This window comes from Dreissena polymorpha, chromosome 9 (genome assembly GCF_020536995.1).
Source record: "Dreissena polymorpha isolate Duluth1 chromosome 9, UMN_Dpol_1.0, whole genome shotgun sequence".
In the NCBI taxonomy this organism is placed as follows: domain Eukaryota; kingdom Metazoa; phylum Mollusca; class Bivalvia; order Myida; family Dreissenidae; genus Dreissena; species Dreissena polymorpha.
Genome location: NC_068363.1, coordinates 91,197,890 through 91,223,452, shown reverse-complemented (window position 1 = coordinate 91,223,452; position 25,563 = coordinate 91,197,890). Strand labels below are relative to the sequence as shown.

The 25,563-nt window shown below is 34.9% G+C and overlaps 3 protein-coding genes across 4 annotated transcripts in view; 1 reads left to right on the top strand and 2 right to left on the bottom strand.

The window, feature by feature from the left end:
* LOC127843920 (60S ribosomal protein L23a-like) overlaps positions 1 to 2,268 on the bottom strand; it is a 25,341-nt gene extending 23,073 nt beyond the window's left edge. The window contains exon 1 of the mRNA XM_052373818.1: positions 2,105 to 2,268. Coding sequence (XP_052229778.1) covers positions 2,105 to 2,123 — 19 coding nt within the window. The 5' untranslated portion in view covers positions 2,124 to 2,268. The remainder of the gene's footprint in view (positions 1 to 2,104) is intronic.
* LOC127843911 (synaptojanin-1-like) overlaps positions 1 to 25,563 on the bottom strand; it is a 222,460-nt gene that overhangs the window by 17,857 nt on the left and 179,040 nt on the right. The gene's annotated exons all lie outside the window — the stretch shown is intronic.
* On the top strand, positions 2,247 to 25,563 carry LOC127843919 (ras-related protein Rab-34-like). 2 transcript variants are annotated; one of them, XM_052373816.1, is made up of 10 exons: positions 2,247 to 2,351; positions 2,660 to 2,776; positions 3,925 to 4,016; positions 4,502 to 4,567; positions 7,825 to 7,926; positions 10,109 to 10,173; positions 13,478 to 13,605; positions 16,763 to 16,853; positions 20,048 to 20,161; positions 20,813 to 25,563. In XM_052373816.1, the coding sequence occupies exons 2-10, from the start codon at positions 2,708 to 2,710 to the stop codon at positions 20,878 to 20,880; spliced, it is 795 nt and encodes a 264-aa protein (XP_052229776.1). In that variant the 5' UTR covers positions 2,247 to 2,351; positions 2,660 to 2,707; the 3' UTR covers positions 20,881 to 25,563. The 2 variants fall into 2 exon arrangements, with proteins under 2 accessions (XP_052229776.1, XP_052229777.1); XM_052373817.1 differs by having other exon boundaries at positions 2,278 to 2,317.

The window sequence follows — 25,563 nt, the reverse complement described above, 5'->3', positions numbered from 1 at the left end:
GTGGGGGACTTAAAAATCTATCAAATATGCACTTTGCAAGTATAGTTTTTTGTATAGATAAAGTTTATCTGTCAAGGTACAAATCCTAAAAGTAAATTCAGAGGTGTATTATACTGCATTTTAGATGCTGGTAAAATTGGCAAATCGGCGATAAACCATATGTGGCTTAGGCGATAGAACTACTGCTACAAATGTCATTTTAGATTTAGAATACTCAGAAGTTTGGGAAGAAAAGTTGCCTTCTTGTGCTACTTCTTATGCACAGATATTATTGCTAGTTTGACATTTTATTTACTTTATTCAGATATTTGTTTGGAAAATTTATATCATGTTATAACATTGTTTGTTTTTTCAGGCCGCCTTAAGGAGCATACATAATATGTCAGACCTGGATGTCGAAGACTCAGACAATGACCATGATTGAATGGAGATGTCTGTTGATATTGTTTTAATTTTTTTGTCAGACATTAACTGTGAATAAAAACAGAATCAAGTGTGTATTTGTTTAATCTTTATTGTTCTATTGTAACTTTAATACTAACATACATGTAGCTATAAATGTAACTTTTATATTCAGGCTAGTTAAAATTGATTCGGGCTAGTGAAATTTCAAAGCTGGTAGCCCAACCGGGCTAGTGCCTTAAAAAAATTAATGCCAAGACTGCCGTTTTATACCCTTTATTTCTTTTGTAAAATTGAAAAATAACGCTAACTTTCCAGCCATATCAGTGAAATAGGAGATTAGCGTTTATTTTGTATTAAAATTCGCTTTATATCTTGACTTTACTCCCCGCATATTTTCTTAGTTGTGCTGTAATAAGGTAATCCAGCAAAGAAATTTTCCATGAAATATCTTGTTACCAGTCATTGCTTTTCACAGGATTTTTTTCAGGTGCCTCGGGGATGAAAGGGGTGGCTTGATGTTGAATTTTTTTTAATTTAACGTGTCAATTGACGTCCTGTGTTGCGTTATAACTTGAAGAAAAACAGCGTCAAAAGACATCATTTGGTTTGCTATGTCTCTTCAAGAAAACCCCCAGGATTAGTCATTTATAAAGATATATTTTTTAATTGTTTTAAAACTTTCCCGCATAGATAGTAAAATCCCCACTGGAACAATTCCTCAATACATCCGAATCAACCAGACTCTTTTACTGCATACTAACTACTTTTAAAGTTTCTATTCATCACCCGATAATACTGTTAATTCCATTTTTATAAGCACTTTCTTGTAAATATTGACCATAAAAGTTCTCAATAATTTCTAACACAAATGTTGCTATTTTTTTAAAGTATCAAATACATTTCTGTGTAAGTGACTATTTATAGATTTGATGAAATATTGCAACTGAACATGCGTAAATCCCCTGATGTGATGTGTGCTTGTTTAAGCTACGCTCAATACACCCATGCTTTCTAACAAACTTGTTCACATTAACATTCGAGAGTGGGTTTTGGAGACAAATTTAATAATTGCACAACTTCCACAAGGATTACCATAGGTTTCTATCATCAGTCTTCTAAGAAACTGGCAAAGATTTCTGTGGCAATTCACATGTACACCACAAGTTGTCTGCATGATTTAACTGCAGGTAGTGCCTGTCTACCAGTGCCTTTGCTCATACAAAGCGTGCGCTCTCATCTGTCAATATTGATTTTCCAATACAGCGACACTCCGCCTTTAGGCGGGCTTTTGTTGGGTAAAGAGATACATGAAGTAATTGACAGATCATATATCGGCTCTCATAATTTTCTGCGAAGTCTATATCCATTTGATCTGGCTAGTAGCAGTTACTGAAAAATATACACTGATCGGAAAATTTCCAGGCATACCGCAGACTCATATTTCGAAATTTAAGCACTGTTAAATGACCTGTGGAAAGCACTGCCAGTTGCAACTGGAGGGTCAATGGCTGGGATTTGATTATTGCAATTATAATATTACAGTTAACTTTTTATTCAACAATATTCAATTAACTACGAAACAAGATAAATACTGTCGAATAAAATCTCGCGCTGCGCAGTGCTAAAGATATGTAATCAATGCTTTCATACGATAGAATGACTGTTAAAAATTGGAAATGACATTAGAAAACAAATATACCCTTCTTCTTAGGTGCCATGTTAGTTGCAAAAGGAAGTTACATGGGGTCTACACGTGGGAAGCACGAAATAATTTGAGACTGATTCACAACCAATCTTAAATGTATCACAATCCCTATGAGACACAGTAAAACCAGTCAAACTAAGCTTTGACCCGATTTATGTGAATTGATACTGTGTATGAGAAGAGGCGCGGGGAACCAAAAATACCAATGTAAACAGTCACTCGTTTTACAGCAGTGGAAATTGTATGCATATTATAACTTATTCCATTCAATTCATGTAATTAAGTTATTAACCTTAAGTTTGTTTTATTTCTTATAAATCCAGTTACACATTTAAGTATTAAAGCTTGTATATATTATTTCTGTTTGTGGGTATACAATTCGGACGAAAGTTGTTCGGATACTACACAGTTATGCATATGTTTAAAAATAATGACGAGCATATAACATGGTCAAGTAATTTTTTGATAAAATGTCCAATTTATATCGAGCCATTATGAAAAATATTATGGTAGTGCATATATAAATACATTTTCTGAATTCTGTTACAGTCAAATGTCATGTACTACCCCATGAAGTTGAACTTTTAATTTGTTGTGATGTCAGCTACAAGAAAAATGATGGCACAGAATGTACCAACCAACAGAATTATAACTGACTTTCCTGCGGTAGGTTGTTGTGCAGAGATTAAGATAAGCTTTTTGTTATGCCCCCGGTAGGGTGGCATATAGATTTGAACTGTCCGTCCGTCCGCCCTTCAGTCAGTCTGAAAACTTTTACATCCCTTCTTATGTCCTTAAGATTGTGTTTTGAACTAATGGTGCCAGCAAGATTTCGTAGTTTAATGACATTTATGTGTAGATGATCTAAAAGAAAGGTATTTTAGCTTCAATAAGTTTTGGCATAATCAAGTCACTTTGTCTCTTTCCCCAAAAAATTGTTTCATTTCTCTTTTAACTACAGGTTAAATCAAGCTCAAACTTTGAAATTTGAATAATAACCTCAATGAGGAGATGATCTTTAAGAAGGAATAAGGCTGCGATGAGTTTTGGCAGAATTATGGCCCTTTGTTTTTCCACAATAAAATATATGGTTGCACTTTTTTCAAACGCCTCTTTAATTTCTGGGTTAATCTTTCCCAAACTTACACAGTTTATTGACCTTAATGTGCATATGGTCTTTAGGAACAGAATTTTTCTGACACCAGTTTTGGGTAGATTTGTAACTCTTTGACTTTTTGTTTTTATCCCCACGCTCTGAATTGGAGCGGGGGGATTATGTGGTTATCTCCGCCATCTGTCCGTCCGTTCTGGCCACAATCTGCTCCTACACTATTAGCACTAGAACCTTAAAACTTAAACGCATAGTAGCTATGAGCATATGTGCGACAGTGCACTATTTGGAATTTTGATCTGACCCCTGGGTCAAAAGCTGAGGCGGTGGGATACGCGTCGGCCTCTGCCACGCCATTTCTAGTTTACTTTGAATGCAGAGTGAAATTTTTCTGTGTGCAAATATGTGTCCATCTCTCAGCTGCAAGTTACTTTTTATTTAGCTAACAGTTAATATTAATATAGTTTGATATACATGTATGTTTGTCTAATAATTACTTTGTTTCAATTTTCATGATTTACTGGTAAAGTGGCATTGCCCAATGATTTCTGTGTTAATTAGAAGAAATGTTCAACATAAAATATTAAATCACGGATCTTAAAGCCAAGCAAATGTACTGTTCTCTCATGACTTGTTACATCAGAAATTGTTTCAATATGGAGACCCTTCAATCTATGGATAATAACTGTGTTGTTTCTTTAAGCCATATGATGCTGATGCCTCACCCTACAAGAAGTTGAACTTTCATCCAAAAGTTAAGACAGCCTGCTCTGAAAATAAGACTGGATGTGTAGGGTAGGTTCAGAACATAATATATATGATACACACAAAAAGAAAAAGCAGTTATTAAATGTTCATTCAGCTGTTAACAATCATAACTCTTGTAATATTGTACATTAATTTGCATCTCCCTGGAGACTATGCAAATTACAAAAAAACAAGAGAACCACAAAACCTGTAGAACCAAAATAAAATAAATATAAATAAGAGCCTTACTGGATGAAAATGTCCCCTACTCCTTAATGAAAAACACATAAACAACTCCATCTTGGAAGTTTAATTCAACTAACCTCACTTAAACCTGGTAAACTCCTGTACATGTATATGCTCACCCACCTGTTTTTAAGGTTATCAGAATTATAAAAAATTGGTACTGAACTATTAGTTGGTCGTGTGCCCCTTCAATATGTCTTACTTTAATATTGAGGGAGTTACAGTTGGGCTATTTTTCAAATTAAACTTTTGACTTTTGTATATTGTATTGATGTTGATTTTTCCAGACTGAAGATTTGCAAAGCAGTGTTAGTTGGTGATGTTGCAGTAGGAAAAACTTCTCTAGTCAATCGGTGAGTTATTGCTTCATCTCTAGCTACGATAGGTAGGAATTTGAGAGCATAATAGTTGGTTTGTTTTCCATGCCTTTGTCATTAAATGTTGACTCAAAATTTTACGGTAGAAAACGGAATTTACAAGGAGAAATTTTGCCTATAAAAATCACCATTTGAATTAATTTGCTAAGTCCTGAATTTTTCTCGACTGAAAATGAAAATGGCCAATTTTGATTTGATGTCAAGAAAACTTTCATGACTTAAACTAGCTTTGCAATTTTTAGCTCATCTGAGCATTTGTGGTCGCCTTTTGTCCGTCGTGCTGTGTGCAGTGTCATAATTAGCCTTGTTAACACTCTAGAGGCCACTTATTGTCCGATCTTCATGAAATTTTGTCAGAAGATTTGTGCGAAGGTGATCTTTGACCAGTTCAAAAAATGGTGCCGGTTGGTTAAAAAACATGGTCGCCAGCAGGCGGGGCATTTTTCCTTATCTGGCTATGGTAAAACCTTGTTAACAATCTTTAGGCAAATTTTATTTCCAATCTTCATGAAACTTGATCCGAAGATTTGTGTCAATAATATCTTGGATGCGTTCGAAAATGGTTCTCGTTGGTTGGAAAAAAACATGGGCACCATAGGGCCGGGAATATTTCATTATATGGCTATATACATGTATGCTTATAGTAAAAACACTATAGAGGCCACAATTATTGTCGGATCATCATAAAACTTAGTCAGAAGACCTGTCCATATGATATCTTGGACCAGTTTTAAAATGGTTCCGGTTGGTTGAAAAACATGGTCGCCAGGGGCGGGGAATTTTTCCTAATACGGCTATAGGAAAACCTTTTAAACACTCTGTAGGCCACATTCATTGTCCTATCTTTATGAATTTAAGTAAGAAGATTTGTCCCAATGATATCTTGAACGAGTTCCACAATGGTTCAGAGCTCCAGATAAGGTTTTGTGAAATTCTTAACGTTACTACCAGATCTTCAAAAATAATTCTTAACTCTGAAATTTTATTCTTAACGTTACTACTAAGTTTTGGAAAATAATTCTTAACTTTTCTAAATGACCTAAAAATAAATAATAATGGTTATTTTCATGCAAAAAATCAAAATAAACATACTAGCAACTTAATTTATACAAGTTCAACAGTGTCTAGTCAGTATTATACAATTTTATTTTTCAAATACCTTCATATGCCCAAACTGTGCTTAGATCGCATGCCTTCGATGAATTTTTACATATTTCACAATAAAAACGGGTCCCCCTATCAATCTTTTCAACGATTAGCCACGGGAATTGTCCCTTCCACTCGTCTAATGTTTTTTGTTTTTTTAAGTTTGGACCCGTCGTGTCGCGTTTTTTAGCTTTTTCCGACTGTGTCGGCAACTGAACATACAGCGTCATATAAGATCTTTTCTATTATGTCTTTCTTAACATTCAACTTCGGCTCACTTTGCGTACAATATGTTAAAGCGTGTTTTTGCACGCTTTGCAGTTTTTTAAGACACTCTCTGGGCGCCGCCATTGTTTTTGACAGAGAGACTGTACACGCCGCTTTTATTGGAAAAAATGCGCTTTGTTAAACAAACCCGATAACCATTCTATATAAGCATCGAAAAGATCTTTAATACGCGAAATACTCTAAAAAAATCGATACGAACCGATGTAAAAATAATATTCGTAACTTGATTTTGTAATTCTTAATGGTACTACAAGATTTTAAAATAAATACGTAACAGACTTGAAAAATAATTCGTAATTACGAAAATAAGACCCTTATATCTAGAGCTCTGATGGTTCCAGTAAGTTGAAAAACATTGTTTGCAGAGGACGGGTCATTTTTTCTTATATTGCTATAGTAAAAACTTGTTAACTCTCTAAGTCACATTTATTTTCCAATCTTCATGAAACTTGAACATCTGTTTTTACAATATCTTGGATGAGTTCGAAAATGGTTCTGTTCTGTTGAAAATCATGGCTGTCTGAGGGCGGGGCATTTGTCCTTATAAGGCTATAGTAAAACCTTGTTATTTAACATTCTACATTTATTGTCCGATCATCATGAAATTTTTATTAGAAGATTTGTATAAATTATACCTTGAACGAGTGCAAAAATGGTTCAGGTTGGTTGAAAAATATGGCTGCCTGGGGGCAGGGCATTTATCCTTTTATGGCTTTAGTAAAATCTTGTAAGAACTCTGAAACTTACATTTGTAGTACACTCTTCATTAAAACATTTGTTTTCATGATATCTTTGGCTTCACAGAAGGTCAGTTCCTTTGTATCTCTGGTGAGCAACTTTGGGCCTGTCAGGCCCTCTTGTTTTTGTTTAATCTAAGTTTGGAAAACAGTATCAGAAATTAATAATAGGCTGTTTAAGTGCACATTTTCACCTTTTCAGCTTATTGATGGTAGTAACACAATTTTAATTGTAACACATATTATGAGAAAAGGTTGGTAAATGTCTTTAATTTACAATGCTTAAATGTGGACAGATAAATCTATTCGCTGTTTTTGAATTGGCGAGGAAACAAAAAAAAAATAACGAAAATTAAACACATGGGATGAAACCACATATCACATGTTTCTCCTTACTTCAAAGGTCAAGGTCACACTTAAGAGGTTAAAGGTTGTAAACAGCTTGTTGATTGCTGAATTGAAAGAATGTGTTACATAAGAAATTGTTATTCCCTCCTTTGTAACATTCCTTTGCACCTGTTGTTTAGTCAATGTGTCGATTCGTCCTCAGACTGTTTGTTTCCAAACAATATCTAGAGAATGCTTTAACCTTCATTTATGCAAATTGTTATGGGGATTGCTTTGGAGAAAAGGAAAAAAAGGTTAATATTTCAAAGTCCATCATGATTTTCATTGCTGGCAGATTAATGACTGTAGGAGAAAGACATCTTTAAATAGTCATGCATGTCGGTCATGTTCAGTGGGGGTACAAACATCTTTTGTTAGAAATAGGATACATTCTTTGCCACAACTTTTTTTAATATAACTTTAGTAAGTTGGTTTTGTTATCATGTCCTTATGGTAAGCCACACAAATATCATAAACATGTATATTTAACACCATTATATTGTAAATTAACTCTGTGATAAGACTGTTCTCAAGGTCATAATGCAAGGTCACTGACAGAAAATGTATCTTAAACTTATTAAGCAGAATAGTGCAGATGGCTGTCTTGGATCTGCCATTGTTTATATTACAATTTTTACAGATTTGTTTTAGAAGTAAAGTTTGTTTTCATTGCAGATTTTGCCACGATGTTTTTGATAGGGACTACAAGGCAACCATTGGTGTGGACTTTGAAATTGAGAAGTTTAGCATTCTGAATACTCCATTTACACTGCAGATGTAAGTATTAGAGGCGCCTTTTAGGAAAAGTGGTCTCAATTCAAGTATGTCAAGTGGTGTCCCAGATTAGCTTGTGCAGTCCACCCGGGCTAATCAGGAAATACACTGTCCGCTTTATGGACTTGTGTTTTCCCTGGTTAGCTTGTGCAGTCCACCCGGGCTAATCAGGAAATACACTGTCCGCTTTATGGACTTGTGTTTTCCCAGATTAGCTTGTGCAGTCCACCCGGGCTAATCAGGAAATACACTGTCCGCTTTATGGACTTGTGTTTTCCCTGGTTACCCGGGCTAATCAGGAAATACATTGTCTGCTTTATGGACTTGTGTTTTCCCTGATTAGCTTGTGCAGTCCACCCGGGCTAATCAGGAAATACACTGTCCGATTTATGGACTTGTGTTTTCCCTGATTAGCTTGTGCAGTCCACCCGGGCTAATCAGGAAATACACTGTCCGGTTTATAGACTTGTGTTTTCCCAGATTAGCTTGTGCAGTCCACCCGGGCTAATCAGGAAATACACTGTCCGATTTATGGCCTTTTTTTATTCCTGATTAGCTTGTGCAGTCCACCCGGGCTATTCAGGAAATACACTGTCCGCTAAATGGACTTGTGTTTTCCCTGATTAGCTTGTGAAGTCCACCCAGGCTAATCAGGAAATACACTGTCCGCTTTATGGACTTGTGTTTTCCCTGATTAGCTTGTGCAGTCCACCCGGGCTAATCAGGAAATACACTGTCCGGTTTATAGACTTGTGTTTTCCCAGATTAGCTTGTGCAGTCCACCCGGGCTAATCAGGAAATACACTGTCCGCTTTATGGACTTGTGTTTTCCCTCATTAGCTTGTGCATACTTTTTACTCACATGAATTTAGCACAGTTTTCAGCACCAGGCTCAGTAACAAATGAACTTCATAATTTTAAGGAAAATCTCAACTCTGTGTTGTTGTTTTTTCAAATTTGGGGCCTGTAGTGGGATCCTGCATTCCCAATCAAAAAAAAGTATATATTTTTCCCAAATGAGACCTTAAAATTCCCAATTGAAGATTTCATAGAAAATATTTCTATATAAATCTCAACATTTAGTTCATCTTTCATCAAGCTCTGTAAGTTAAACCTTAGTAAATGTATTCATAATACTTTTATTCTCAATTTTAAAGTCATTGTTAGCAAATAGACAGCAACACGAATTTCCCAATAGTAGCCAAAACAAGCGATTTTCACAATCCAAAGAGACCTATTCCCATTCCCAAAATGATGGGGAAAAAAACACTGCAACTGACAGCATAAATGAACTATTCACTCCATCTTAAACATAAGAAACAAATGTTCTGCATTAAAGGCCCTATAAAGGTGAAAAAACAAATTATTATGCATATACACTGGTCCAATTTTTACCGGATTTCAGTTACTCTTGCATAAGAAACACAGCTTAGGTGCAACGTTGTCAAGAAGTATGGAAGGTATACCCGTTTCATAATTGGAAGAAATGTTTACAACTTTGTAACTAATGTGATGTGTAGCCCCAAAGCTGTGACATATGCTAAAAATAGCCGAAAGAACATTCAATTTTAATTCTATTTTAAACAATTTTTTACCAGCAGAAAGTAACTTATTAGATCACTACAAACGTTTTAACCATTTTGAAGAGACCTATTTTGTGAGTGATACCAGAAAACGTTGAAAATCAACGATATATTTTTGGTGACTTTCACTTTCACTTTCCCGAGAAAACAGCGATGAAAATAAACTGATTGTTTGTAAACAGGATTGACTTGGAGGACACTGTATTTTGAGCTCACAACAGGTTGTATTGCTCATATTTTTATGATAATGTCCAATAGCATATATATATATATTATTTTTTTTGATAACCTTTATAATTAAAATATGGAAAAAATATTTAAAAATCAGTAAAAAAATACGGATTGTTACCTTTATAGAGCCTTTAAGAAGCGTAAGAAGACTATTGTTTGCACTGGTAAATACCAAATAAGATTCAATTGAACAGGACTAGAATCAATCAGTTTCAAGACTGTTGTGGTCTTTCACATTTTTATTGTAAACATGTTTTTATTAATATCACAACTGTATTGTGTATTGGATTCAGACCTTGAAATTATTGCATTTATATATTAACATTAAACAGTGCTGAATTTAAATAATGATAAAAAATTTCAACTTTTAGATGGGATACAGCAGGCCAAGAGAGGTTTAAAAGCATTGCCTCCTCATACTACAGAGGGGCCCATGGTGAGTATGGTCTTCGCTCTGGGAAAACGGGGCAAATGCATGTGCGTAAAGTGTCATCCCATATTGGCCTTCGCATTCTAATTTAATATATTTTTTAACCAGGTTTTCCGAAGGAAAAAACTGGTTATTAGATTGGCGAATGCGGGCGGGCTGGCGGGCGGGCGGAACAAGCTTGTCCGGGCCATAACTATGTCGTTCATTGTCAGATTTTAAAATCATTTGGCACATTTGTTCACCATCATTGGACGGTGTGTCGCGCGAAATAATTACGTCGATATCTCCAAGGTCAAGGTCACACTTTGAGTTCAAAGGTCAAAAATGGCCATAAATGAGATTGTCCTGGCCATAACTATGTCATTCATTGTGAGATTTTAAAATCATTTGGCACATTTGTTCACCATCATGGGACGGTGTGTCGCACGAAAGAATCACGTCAATATCTCCAATGTCAAGGTCGCCACGACTAAAAATAGATTTTTTTAAAAAACAAACTTACAAAGGGGGTTAATTTTGTTTGTTCACTTCAAAAGTTCAGTTTGAGTTTTCTCCCTTTATCAGATTTTTTTTTCACAATGAAAACCTGGTTTTGTGACAATTTTGTCCCTTGTTATTTAAAGGAAGCCTCTTTTAAATGAAAATCATGTTTAGGCACAAAGTGTTGTGTTAATCAGGCTTATAAGAGACAACACTTTCGGCCTAGACTAGATTTTATTATTATGGCCCCCTTCGTAGAAGAGGGGGTATATTGTTTTGCACATGTCGGTCTGTCCGTCGGTCCATCCACCAAATGATTTCCGGATGATTACTCAAGAATGCTTAGGCCTAGGATCATGAAACTTCATAGGTACATTGATCATGACTGGCAGATGACCTCTATTGATTTTCAGGTCACTAGGTCAAAGGTCAAGGTCACAGTGACTCGAAACAGTAAAAAGGTTTCCGGATGTTAACTCAAGAACACTTAGGCTTAGGATCATGAAACTTCATAGGTACATTGATCATCACTGGCAGATAACCTCTACAGATTTTCAGGTCACTAGGTCAAAGATCAAGGTCACAGTGACTCGAAACAGTAAAATGGTTTCCGGATGATAACTCAAGAATGCTTAGGCCTAGGATCATAACACTTCATAGGTACATTGATCATCACTATCAGATGACCCCTATTGATTTTCAGGTCACTAGGTGAAAGGTCAAAGTCACAGTGACTGGAAACAGTAAAATGGTTTTCGGATGATAACTCAAGAATGCTTAGGCCTAGGATCATGAAACTTCATAAGTACATTGATCATGACTGGAAGATGACCCCTATTGATTTTCAGGTCACTAGGTCAAAGGTCAAGGTCACAGTGACTCAAGACAGTAAAATGGTTTTCGGATGATAACTCAAGAATGCTTAGGCCTAGGATCATGAAACTTCATAGGTACATTGATCATGACTGGCAGATGACCCCTATTGATTTTCAGGTCACTAGGTCAAAGGTCAAGGTCACAGTGACTAAAAACAGTTAAATGGTTTCCGGATAATAACTCAAGAATGTTTAGGCCTAGGATCATGAAACTTCATAGGTACATTTATCATGACTGGCAGATGACCCCTTTTGATTTTCAGGTGACTAGGCTAAAGGTCAAGGTCACTGACCTGAAGCAGTAAAATTGTTTCTAACGTATTCACACAATGGCTGCCACTACAACTGACAGCCCTTTTGGGGGGCATGCATGTTTTACAAACAGCCCTTGTTAGTACACTGACTTCATTAAAAATGCAATTTTATTTGATAACAATATATTATATGCAAACATTTTCGTGGTATACATTTTACAGATTTTTCTGACAAAAATGAAATATTATGATTTCAAATTATTTCAAACATTGGCAATTTCTAAAAGGGTTTGAGTCTAATCTGACCAAACATTGCTGTCTTATCGGTGGATACTTGCCGTAGAATTGCTCCATGTCAAAGGTTAAATTCCACTAATAATTTTGTACAGTATTTAATGGTTACGCATGCGCAATTAATTTCCTTCTATATTACATATAAAATAGTTGAAGTTCGATATCAATTTTTACCATGATCAAGCGCATACCCACTATATCATCATACATCATTGGAAAGATTAATGCATAATCTTTTGAAAAAAATGCATGTCATTAAATTCTATACGCGCAAACTCAAAATATTTACCTTAGAATAGGCAAACCGGTTTTGACAGCTGTGCAGACAACCATTTTGGGCTCAAATAGTATGACCTACTTTCGAAGCCGGGAACCATCAACAGCAAAAAGTAGAGCACAAAAATGGCTTATTTTCTTATTGCTTACAAATATACCTTCAAGTTGATACCAAAACCAACCATTTGCAATGTATTTTACAAATCCTAGGCAGCATGCACTCAACAATGTGTGCTAAGTATCAAACTGACTGCATGTAACCCTAAAAACAGGAGTTCCGGTTTGGGGTTATGTGACCTAATGACCTCATGTCAAATAAGGTCACACTGCATCAATTGTTGACTCTCTGAAGGTTCAAAGTGGATGGTCAGTCCTCGTGAATTGAAGAGCAGCAATATTAGGGGTTGAAGGTCAAACATCATCAGTTGTGGATTTTTGGCATCCATTGTGGGAATGGATATTAACTGCATGTCACCCTGACATTCATCTAGGTTGCACAGAGGCTTGCAATTAATGCTTCATCCAGGGGGGAGCAAATGCAGAGCAGTCATTAAGGTCTTGGAAATGCATGGAAATTATTGTAGATATTTTTATGCCCCTGAAGGAGGGCATGTAGTGATCGCACTGTCCGTCTGTCTGTCCGTCACACTTTGTGTTTAGGTTTCAAAAAATGCTCATAACTTATACGTCGCTTCAGATGTAACCTTCATATTTGGTATGCATGTGTATATGGACAAAGCCTTTCCATACGCACACAAATTTTGACCCCTTTGACTTGACCTTGAACTTAGGGTCCACGTTTAGGTTTCGAAATCTGCGTTTAGGTTTCGAAAAATGCTCATAACTTATATCAAAACTTTTTTGGGGGCATATGTCATCCTATGGAGACAGCTCTTGTTCTGTTTTTTTTTGCTGTTTGTGTCTTAAATATATAACATCATGGTATCAAATTGTTTGTTTTATCCCATTGGATAATATTTTACTTTATACTAGTAGTTGATTTCGCTTCATATGACTTACCTGCACAAATTGACTGATATAATAACTTCCTGTTGACATGATATAAAAAATATATCATGCAGCGTTATATCAGTCAGATATCAATGTTGTGGTGTCATAATTCTATTCCAGTGGTGATAGTGGTGTTTGACCTGTCGGAGGAGGGCACTATCAGCAGTATATCCCGCTGGATGGAGGATGCCACAGCTACCTCCACAAACCCTCTCAAGTTTGTTGTGGGCACAAAGAAAGATCTTGTTGTGAGTACATGACAAAGAGGAGTTGCATATGTATCAGTGTTGCTCTGTGAAAATGGGGCTTAGTGCATGTGCGTAAAGTGTCATCCTAGATAAGTGAGTCTGCACAGGCTAATCAGGGAAGACCCTTTGCACCTTGACTGGATTTCAGTCAGGGTTGGCATAAAACCCGGGTTTTATAGTATTGACCGGCCCGGGCGGGTAATACTGGGAAAACCCGGGTTTTACTGGGCAATAGTGGGCAATACTTGGTAATAAAGATATTGCAATATTGTATAACTTGTACGATAATAATGATTTTATACATATTAAAAGAAAATATCTATTATCAATTGTTAACTATTAATTTCATTGTCAACTTCTAATTCATGTGAAAACATATTCATAATTCCTTCTAATTTTCATTAGAGCTGTAACGATTCGGTTCGATGCATCGAAAAACTGGTTTAACGCCGCCGATTCGATTTCGATACCTATACGGCCAATTTCGATTCGATTCACTGCAATCCCGATTGATCCGCATTTTAAACCTTACTTTCAGAATTCGTCGTCTAAACTTTCTTGTCATTTGTAATACGTCTTGTGATTGGTCAATAGCCAATATGGCATCCAATTAATGAATGAATAACATGCTGAGCATTACATCACCCGGTAAAATGGCTTCGTCAACCACGCTGAAATATAGATGTTTGTTTAATTTCTTATATTCTAGTCAAAGTTGTTTTCTAGGACTCATAAGAGTTCTAGTCATTTGGTGTGTAGTAAACAATGCTGTGATTTGTATCACCTACATTTTGATAACAGAAACTAACTGTTACTTAATTATACCCATGTGATATTTTGGTATCATTTGTTTCCTCAATACATATGGTTTGTTTACTAAACTGTGTGCATTCTGTTAAGAAGTCAACTGGAAGTTGTTTATATACTTACATGTTGTTGTTTTTTGTGTTTTTTTTCTGTTAAACACATGTGATACATTGTGCTTTTTACGTTATTTAAGAATAACTCAAAAGAAAGTTTTGTTCAATAAATTTGTTACTTATAAAACAATGTTGCGTTTTTTTATTTTACTTAAAAAATTAAACACGTGAAATGTACAACATAATAAGTTAATAACAAATACCTAACATATTAATTCATGCCCTGTACAAACCAAACATTAAATAGTTTGCAAAATAAGCAGCAAATAGTTTAATTTAAATCGAATCGAAAATAATCGAATCGAACCATTTGGTATCGAAATCGCATCAAATCGAATGATCGGTGAATCGTTACAGCTCTAATTTTCATGAAAATGGAAATTCTTTTTCTTTGTCTATTTGGATGGGCATTACTTGGGTATCGAAGATATTACACAATTATACAACAGCACAACTTGCATAATGATAAAATTAATGATTTTAAATTAGTACATAACAGACAATAACTATTAATTTTAGCAATTCTATTCTATTATTTACACTGTTAACTTCTACTTCATGTGTATGCATATTAATAATTACTTTTTTCTGCAAAAAAGTGCATTTCATTTTGTGTTTGTTTTGGATGGTTTGGATGGGCTTTACTGGGTAATAAAGATATTACACAATTATATAACTTATATAATTATTAGTCTCTATAAAAACATATCCATTAATTGTTAATAATTAGAAACTATTTGTTACATTTTAACCAACTACATCATGTGGAAAGTTTGGAATCCTAATAATACTTTCTTATTTTTACATAAATGAAATTCAATTTAATGGTCTTATGGACAATACTGGGTATAACTTGGTATCTGTGTTTTATCTGATTTACATTTTATTAACTCACGTTATTTTTCTAAAAATATGATATGATATGTAACAGAATGGTATTTATGCAGGAAAAGAGAACTGGGTAGAGACATGAGGAATTATACATGTAATACATATTTTTGTTATCATTCAAATAATTAAGTTGATCTTATGTTGCATTAAGACTCATGCCCCAATTAAGTGTTTTAAATCATTGACACAGTTTTGTGTCATCATTTATGAAACACAGTTTGTAAAACTAACAGTAACACTGGGCCACTTAGATAAACATTGGACCTATTTGGGCCAGACAAAGGCCCTCTAACTGTTTATTAGGGGCCATAAAAGATACACAGACTAGTGCCAATTAGGGCCCTCCCATAAACTGTGAAAACATGCTTTTATTGCTACAGTAATGACAGATTTCTGTTAATTGTGGTTCAATATAAAAAAGTATTTCTTCAATATGATCCCTCATTATCAATTCTGACTTTAAAGTTTAATGATATTGTAATTAATAAAACAACAGTCACTTTGAAGTCTGCAGTAAAATTTTATATATCATACAGTGACAATATGTTACTTCTATAATTGCCAACAGCATTTGCTAAATCTTTTTTTCTTTACAATAGAGGCTAGCAGAGAAGTAAGGATGATAAAAAACAATTACAAGTGCATGTTTAATGAAGAAAAAATAGTATTGCCCAGTATTGCCCACTTTCAGAGTATTGCCCGGGGCGGGAAAGACCGGGTTTTCCCACCGGGTTTTTCGTGCCAACCCTGATTTCAGTCACTTTCTTTAAACAAAATAAAAGGGAAAAGTGTTGTTCCTGATGAGCCTGTGCAAACTGCACAAGCTTTTCATGGAGGAAAATTTATGCATATGCATTAACCCCCATTTTCCCAGAGCGAGACATATATATAGGTATTGGAGTATTTGGGTCTCTAATAGAATATGGTACTCCTCACATAGGTTTCCAAATTTAAAATTCTTATAATTCCGAATTCAGTAGCAGCAGGGGCTTATTGAAATTTTGAAATATAGTTTCCATCTTACAGTCTGCAGTATACAGGCCTTGTTCTGGGAAAACTGGACTTAATGCATGTGCGTCAAGTATTGTACCCGATAAGCCTGTGCAACCTAGCTGAAGAGGCTAATCAGGGGAAAAAAATCCACCTGGACTGGATTTTTGTTTGGAAAAGTGTTCCTTTACAAAAACAATTCCATATAAGCAGAAAGTATAAACCCTGATAAGCAGAAAGTATAAACCCTGATAAGCCTGTGCAAACTGCCCAGGCAAATCTGGGACAACACATTGCGCACATGCATTAAGCCCAGTTTTCCCATTACAAGGCTCACACATTCTGTCCCATTTCAGTCACAGGCAGCCTGTAGAGCTGCAGAGGACAGGGCCAAGGAAGTCGCTCAAAGCCTGGGGGCAGAATATTGGTCCCTGTCTGCAAAAACTGGTAACGAGGCTGTATGTTGTATTATAGCATGTATGTAGAATTGTCGTCCCAGCTAAGCTTGTGCTGTTTTTTAAAACTAATCACGGATGACACTCTTAAAGGGGCCTTTAAACGTTGTGGTAAATTGACAAAATTAAAAAAATTGTTTCAGATTCTCAAATTTTCGTTGTAGTTATGATATTTGTGAGGAATCAGTAATACTCAACATTTACCATGCTCTAAAATATCAATTATATGCATCTTTGACGATTTCAAAACCTGAAAATTATAAAGCAGTGCAACACGAAAGATTGAATAATTTGGAGAGTTCTGTTGTTGTTGGTTATATTTTGTGATACTACAAGGATTGCTTATATAAAGTATAAAATACATATCACTCCTTGTATGAGCATGGATGGCTGAGTGATCTAAGCACTAGACTTTTACTCCAGGGGTCATTGGTTCAAGCCCAGTTGAGGGTTACTTTTTTTTCTTTCTTTAATTTTATTCTTACTTTTTACTGGAGCTTTTTAGATCCAATATACAAGATACATTTATCAATGTAAAACATTTAATGACAAACTTCAATACATGCCAAAATCTGTAAAAAGGCCCCTATAACGCTTTATTTTTTTATTTCAAAGAAGTCTCTTCTTAGCAAAAATCCATTTTAGGCGGAAAGTGACACTTTTAGCACATGCATTAACTCTTTCAGTGCTGGAACCAAATTTTGAAGGCCTTTGCAAACTGTTTGCTATTCTGATAGTATTCTTTGAAAAAAATCGAAGAAAATGCTAATTTTAGAAATTCAGCAGACGACATTTTAGCAGATGACAAATTTCCCAGCATGCAAAGGGTAAAAGCCTTGGTTTCCCAGAGCGAGGCTTATTTGTATATTTTTATTGTATTAAGCCTAATACAGTACCATGTCATTCATTTGTGGAGTGGAGTTAATTGCTTGCATTGTATTTATCCATCTTAATATTAAGTTTTTCATAATAACATACAAATTACTGAAAACATGTATCAACAATAAATTCGGATCTACTTTTATATTGCATGTTGGGAATGGCATAGCAAGACAAGGAAACTGTATATAAAAAATAAATCAATTGTTTCCAATTAAAGCCTGTGTTTTAATGAAGGCATTTTGTGTAGGTTACTTTTATGCAGACCTACATGTAGCATGGGAGTTCATTTTTTGCCAGTCGGGTTAAGGTCAAGGCTTTGTAACTATAAATAAAAAGAAAATGTGTCTGCATGTAGCTTACATGCAGACCAACCTTGGGATTCTATTTGGGACAAGATAAGGGGCACTGTTTCAACAAGAGGGCCATGCAGATCGGAAAATAAATGTGGCCTCTAGAGTGTTAACAAGGTTTAACTATAGCCATATAAGGAAAAATGCCCCGCCCCCTGGCGGCCATGTTTTTCAACCAACCGGCATCATTTTTGAACTCGTGCAAGATATTATTGGGATGAATCTTCTGACCAAGTTTCATAAAGATTGGACAATAAATGTGGCCTCTAGAGTGTTAACAAGATTTTACTATAGCCATATAAGGAAAAATGCCCCGCCCCTTGGAAGCCATGTTTTTCAAGCAAAGGTTACCATTTGAACTCATCCAAGATATCAGTGGGACAAATCTTCTGAGCAAGTTTCATAAAGATCGGAAAATAAATGATACCTGTAGAGTGTTAACAAGGTTTTACTATAGCCATATAAGGAAAAATGCCCCGCCCCCTGGCGGCCATGTTTTTCAACCAACAGGCATCATTTTCGAACTCGTCCAAGATATTATTGGGATGAATCTTCTGACCAAGTTTTATGAAGATCAAAAAATAAATTTGGCCACTAGAGTGTTAACAAGATTTTACTACATGTATAGCCATATATAGCCATATAAGGAAAAATGCCCCGCCCCTTGGCAGCCATGTTTTTCAAGCAAACGTAACCATTTTCGAACTTATCCAAGATATCATTGAAACCAATGTTCTGACCAAATTTCATGAAGATTGGACAATAAATGTGGCCTCTAGAGAGTTAACAAGGCAAATGTTGACGCCGCACAACAGACGACGGACAAAAAGCGATCACAAAAGCTCACCATGAGCACGTTGTGCTCAGGTGAGCTAAAAATAAAACAAAATATTTTTCTTAATAGCTGGAGATTTTATGGGGAATTGGTATACACTATTGTTGCATGGGATTGCATTTTGGACAAGATAGATAAAGGTCTATGTCACTGTTAATGAAATAGAAAATTTGTTCTCCGCTCTATAACTCGAGTTTGAATGAAGGTATTGCGCTGAAATGCTGTTGAAAGGTAGTTTACGTAAATACCTAGCTTGCTATATGATTTATATTAAATAATTGATTAATTGGGATTGCACAATTATTTAAATAAAATTTATAACATCTTTCTTGTGTCTCTCATAAGAGGGATGAATTTCTCAACAAACCTAATTGTGTAGACCTATTTAATTAATTGTTTCAGAAAGTATACGTGTTTTAGGTTATTGACAACAGTTCAACTAATGGTGACCTGCTGACCATTTAAAAAAACATTTTTTACAACTATACCTTGGTCAATCATAATTCATTGTGAGGATCGTACATGGTTTTTAAGCCTTTTTATGTTCCCCACCACTATAGTGGGGGACATATTGTTTTTGCCCTGTCTTTTGGTTGGTTTGGTGGTTGGTTTGTGTTTGTTTGTGCAAACTTTAACATTTGCAATAACTTTTGCAATATTGAAGATAGCAACTTCATATTTGGCATGCATGTGTATCTCATAGAGCTGCACATTTTGAGTGGTGAAAGGTCAAGGTCATCCTTCAAGGTCAAAGATATGGGTCAAAATCGCTAATTTAATGTACACTTTTGCAGTATTGAAGATAGCAGCTTGATATTTGGCATGCATGTGTATCTCATGGAGCTGCACATTTTCAGTGGTGAATGGTCAAGGTCATCATTCAAGGTCAAATATATGGGGACATAGTGTTTCACAAACACATCGCTTGTGTAAGTCTAGAATAATTAGCCTACCTTACGGTTCATATTTTAGCGGCACTCTATGTACAGGGGCTTAATGCATGAGTGTAAAGTGTCTTCCCAGATAAGCCTGTGCAATCTGGGACAACACTTAACACGCATGCATTAAGCCCCGTTTTCATAGAGCGCCGCTCATTGCTTCCGACGCTGTCTTCTTCAGGTGAGAACGTGAAGTCATTTTCATTCCGCTGCGTCTCACTGACATTTGACGCTGCCGTACTCAGAGAACTGGAATCATCCGGACAGGCTTCACAGAAACAGATTGGTGCTATCAGTAAGTTTTATCCATTGGAGATTTTGTACGGGCTTTCTCCTCTGCCATTTGCCATATAAGCCAATGGCCTGAATTTAGCAAGCGCTTGAAATAATACAATTTATCTACAGACAAAAAGAGTTTGGCTTTTCTTTAAAAAAACCTAGATGATCATCTCAAATGAATTTTTTTTATTTCTTCCATGTTTAATTTTGTTTTAAAATTTTAAGACTGGGGCAAACATGTCTGGTAGATATAAGCATCAGAGCTCAATACCTTTTTTGGAACTTTCTAAGGATTGTCTAAGACTGTAATCTACTGATTCTACCCAGGAAACACATGTGTCTAAATAAGCCTTAGGATTTTAATCCAATCCTGTATTATCCAGCAATTATATTTATACTTAAAACCAAACTAGAAGGCAAAGGGTCATATAAATGCCCTAGAGTTATGGTTCTTTGCCTAATTCTTTAATGTGATCAACACAATATATGTAAAATTTTGTATGTGCTTATTTCTTTTTGACATTCATTAGTTGCAGTAGTTAACTGTAATTTATCTAGGAATTTAATGAGTTTGTGTTTAAAATAAGGTATTTCCAGAGAGATTTTTCGATTTAAGGTCACAGATAGATTGTTGGATATAAGGTAAATATTTCTTTTATCATTTCAGAGATTGAGAAGTCTGACAATTTGTATGACAGAAAAAGGAAAATGAAATTGGATTGCTGCAAGACGTAACATGTAAAGCAGTAACAATGCTCAAGTTGACTTGCGGATATTATCTCTTATTTTTTGCCAGCAGACTATCTCCTGGTTATAGTCCCAAGAATACAGATTTGAATGTACTTGGTGCTTGTAGTACTTTCTTTGAACACTTTTTTATATACATTATAATGAAAGAGTGATAACGAAGTGATCAGTAATACTTCTTTGATTGTATGAAATTGTTTACTTATGTAAAGTTCATCTTTATTAAATGAAATCACCCACTGAATAAATGATAATACATTGAAAAAACAGTATAAATTTGGATGAATTGATTAGAAATGACAGATTCGTTGATCATACAAGAAGATCTATGTATAAATAATTATTGTATTTTTATTTTAAGTGCCAATAATAATAATATTAGAAGTATCATTTTACTAGAAATTCCTTAACACTATCAGTTCTAAGGAGAGTTTTAGACTTTATGGTCATTAGTTGTTATGCTGTGTGGTTTTCACTCATTTTAAAGTAACTCTCTTTAGGAAGGGGCCAGTTTCTAGGGGAAGGGGCCTATATTTGGCCCTTGCTTAAAAACAAAAGCCCTACTGTATAATGCTAGACAACCAATAATAGCCATTCCAGAGCGGTTGGGTTTTGTTCACATTTCATTCGTTATCGTAAATATATAGATTGTAGATTTACTGAAATGTATTAAGAAAAGAGCTGTAAACATTTACAAATGGCTTTGGCTATTTCAATTTATGAAACTTCATGATTTAGTTGAGAAATTTGATTCTGTTAACATAGGCGGTCTAATGTATTGACAAGGCTTTGCTTTTTGTGTAAAGGTTGTGAAGAGTTATTTTTGTAATAAATGATTACAATTGTTGGAGTCAATGGAAATGGTTGTGCCTTTTACATGAGCTTTTACATGATTTTATGTAATTATATTGTATACAAGTGTGTATGAACAGCCGGTGTAGCTATTGTTACATATAGATGCTTTTTGCATAACAAAGTAGACAATGCTTGAAAAAAACAAGTTATTTAGTTTTTTTGTTGATACTGAAAACCAAGTAATGCAATAGGCAAGTACATTAAACAAATTGCTTTGAGCTGCATTTTGGATTTCAAAATTTTTGTCAAATTGAAATTAGAAGTTCTGAATAGTTTGTTTTGTTTTTTGCAAGATATCCAGCAGATCAATAAGTCTGACTTGGACTTAACTGAGTTTGAAATAACAATTTTGAAATTTGCTAACAAGTGCTTTGCATGAATGCATTCACTAACACAATCTTGTTGATTTATGTAACCAACATGGGCATTGTATTACTGTGAAGAAAATTGGGAATAAGGTAGATGGTGTCTTATTATATACAGGTTAAGGATTTGTTATTTCTTAAACAATAAAGAGCCTATGTTCAGCTTTTGAAAGGATATTATTTGTTTGAAAATCTACATGTTGCTTTTGTAATAACAACAGGTTTGGTTTTATATATGTTCGATCTGGTTTTATTAATGTTCAATCTTCAATGTTTCCAGAGAATATTTTGTAAAAAAATGTATATGGGCCGCGCTCTGTGAAAATGAATGTGGGTTAATATAAGTGTCTGCACAGGCTAATCAGAGATGACAATATCAGCCTTAACTTGACTTGATTGAAGAGACTTTCTTTAAGCGGAAAATATCATAAAAGTGGAAAGTCTCGTCCCTGATTAGCCTGTGCAGACTGCAGACGCTATTCCTGGGACCAAACTTTATGCACATGCATTAAACCCTTTTTTCACAGAGCATGGCCCATATCATAATGTCCTCAGTAAACATGGTATAATGTTTATGTTGTTTTTTCTTTAAATTAGAACAAATGTATCACATTTTTATTATAAGATAACTGTTAATAGTTTATTGTTCACACCATATGTTGTGTACACTTTGATAGATTTTTATCTAGTCCAGAAATGGCATTTATTTCGTAGGCAGACATGCCATTAAAAATATCACTCAAGGAAACCTTTGTGTTTTGTGAACAGGCAAAACCTGTTACAATCATATGGATTATTGTACACAATTAAATGGAAATACATCTACATGTATTTATTATGTCACCTTTTATGTCCATTTTATTTTCTATATGTTTTAGCATTGATTGTACTAAATCAATTCTGAATTATACATACTAGTAGCATTTATCAATATGTTTATGGCAAAATATTGTTTAAATAAATTAATTAATTCCATGTGACCAATTAACTGTACATGTATGGCAATAAATACAATGATATTTTCGCAAACTTTGAGGAGCCTTTTAGAGAAAGCTGACAAAAAATACAATATCTGTTAAAGATTTAGGCACCGTCTAACAAGAAATTCGCAAAAGTGGGCAGGCAACAAAAATGCGTGTCAGACAAATTGACCAGATAACTGAAAAAACATGATCTATAAAACAATACGCCTGACAAGCCCTCAGATTTTATTTGAAAAATTGCAAGCTGTTGGGAAGTTGTGAAACTAAAGCATGTTTGTTTGACAGTATTCCTAAGTTTTAAGTCCTCATAAAACAAATTACCTTAAAAAAAAAATCTTTACAAAATCACAATTAAAACAAAGACTTTTTAGTCCATTCAAAAAGAATGATAACATTCTTTTTCTGTAAAATACAGGTGTTGCAAGAGACTCAAGGTGTCCCAAACTTTGTAAACCATGTTTGTTAGGTAAGATGAATGTTAAAAGTAAATTGAAAGACTTTGTAAGACTATATTTAGGCTCAATGAATGTTCCTTTGAATTGTTTATGTGTTGTTTATTTTTAGTGTATTTTTTAGCTCACCTGAGCACAACGTGCTCATGAAGAGCTTTTGAAATCACTTTTTGTCTGTCGTCCGTTGTGTGGCGTCAACATTTGCCTTGTTAACTCTCTAGAGTCCACATTTATTGTCCAATCTTCATGAAATTTGGTCAGAAGATTGGTTTCAATGATATCTTGGATGAGTTCGAAAATGGTTACGTTTGCTTGAAAAACATGGCTGCCAAGGGGCAGGGCATTTTTCCTTATAAGGCTATAGTAAAATCTTGTTAACAATCTAGAGGCCACAGTTATTGTCTGATCTTCATAAAACTTGGTCAGAAGATTAATCCCAATAATATCTTGGATAAGTTCGAAAATGATGCCGGTTGGTTGAAAAACATTGCCGCCAGAGGGCGGGGCATTTTTCCTTATATGGCTATTGTAAAACCTTGTTAACACTCTATAGAGGCCACATTTATTTTCCGATCTTCATGAAACTTGCTCAGAAGATTTGTCCCACTGATATCTTGGATGAGTTCATAAATGGTAACCTTTGCTTGAAAAACATGGCTGCCAAGGGGCGGGCATTTTTCCTTATATGGCTATAGTAAAATCTTGTTAACACTCTAGAAGCCACAGTTATTGTCTGATCTTCATAAAACTTGGTCAAAAGATTCATCCCAATAATATCTTGGATGAGTTCGAAAATGATGCCGGTTGGTTGAAAAACATGGCCGCCAGGGGGCGGGGCATTTTTCCTTATATGGCTATAGTAAAACCTTGTTAACACTCTAGAGGTCACATTTATTTTCCAATCATCATGAAACTTGGTCAGAAGATTTGTCCCAATGATATCTTGGATGAGTTCGAAAATGGTTTTGGTTGCTTTAAAAACATGGCCACCAGGGGCGGGGCATTTTTCCTTATATGGCTATATATGGCTATAGTAAAACCTTGTTAACACTCTAGAGGCCACATTTATTGTCCAATCTTTATGAAACTTGGTCAGAAGATTGGTCTTAATGATTTCTTGGATGAGTTTGAAAATAATTATGTTTGCTTGAAAAATATTGCTTCCAAGGGACGGGGCATTTTTCCTTATATGGCTATAGTAAAATCTTGTTAACACTCTAGAGGCCACATTTACTGTCCGATCTTCATGAAACTTAGTCAGAAGATTCATTCCGATAATATCTTGGAAGAGAAAAAAAAAATGATGCCGGTTGGTTGAAAAACATGGCTGCCAGGGGGCGGGGCATTTTTCCTTATATGGCTATAGTAAAACCTTGTTAACACTCTAGAGGCCACATTAATTTTCCAATCATCATGAAACTTGGTCAGAAGATTTGTCCCAATAATATCTTGTTATCTCAGGTGAGCGACTTTGGGCCTTTCAGGCCCTCTTGTTTAGATAATTATTAACTAAGTTTAACTATCATCTTTATAAATTTAATTTTGTAAAGCAAATCACTGACAAATATTGGTCTAGGTAATATCACTGTGTTGATTCCTTGTTGTTATTTGTTTTATGATGAAATATGGCTCATGTGATTTATTATCCCTTTGATTAACAGTTATGGGCCTTATTTTGGTTTACAAAATATGATTGGTTGTTAACTTACATTACACTGTATTTTGTAATTTCAATGTACTATTTTTTGCAGTTCTGTCGCTTATTTCTTTAAAAATCACTTCAACCCATAGATTTTTTTTCTGAGATTATATATCATGAAAGTGTTTATAAAAATTTGTGTTCCATCAAGAGTGAAAGTGAAATAAATTCTACAATAATTAATTTACCCGAGGTTTATTTTATCCATAAAGAATGGATTTGCCTTATACTTGATTATTCTCAAATAAACCCGTCCATCATTTGCATTTTTTATTGTGCTGTATGACTGTATACAAGTAATAAAATATTACACAAAA

Bases quoted from the DNA above. Each gene is read 5' to 3' on its own strand.
- LOC127843919 (XM_052373816.1), top strand. From the start codon at position 2,708: ATGTCAGCTACAAGAAAAATGATGGCACAGAATGTACCAACCAACAGA. The intron at 4,017-4,501 runs GTAGGTTCAGAA...TGATTTTTCCAG, and splicing joins AATAAGACTGGATGTGTAGG to ACTGAAGATTTGCAAAGCAG. The intron at 10,174-13,477 runs GTGAGTATGGTC...ATTCTATTCCAG, and splicing joins ATACTACAGAGGGGCCCATG to TGGTGATAGTGGTGTTTGAC.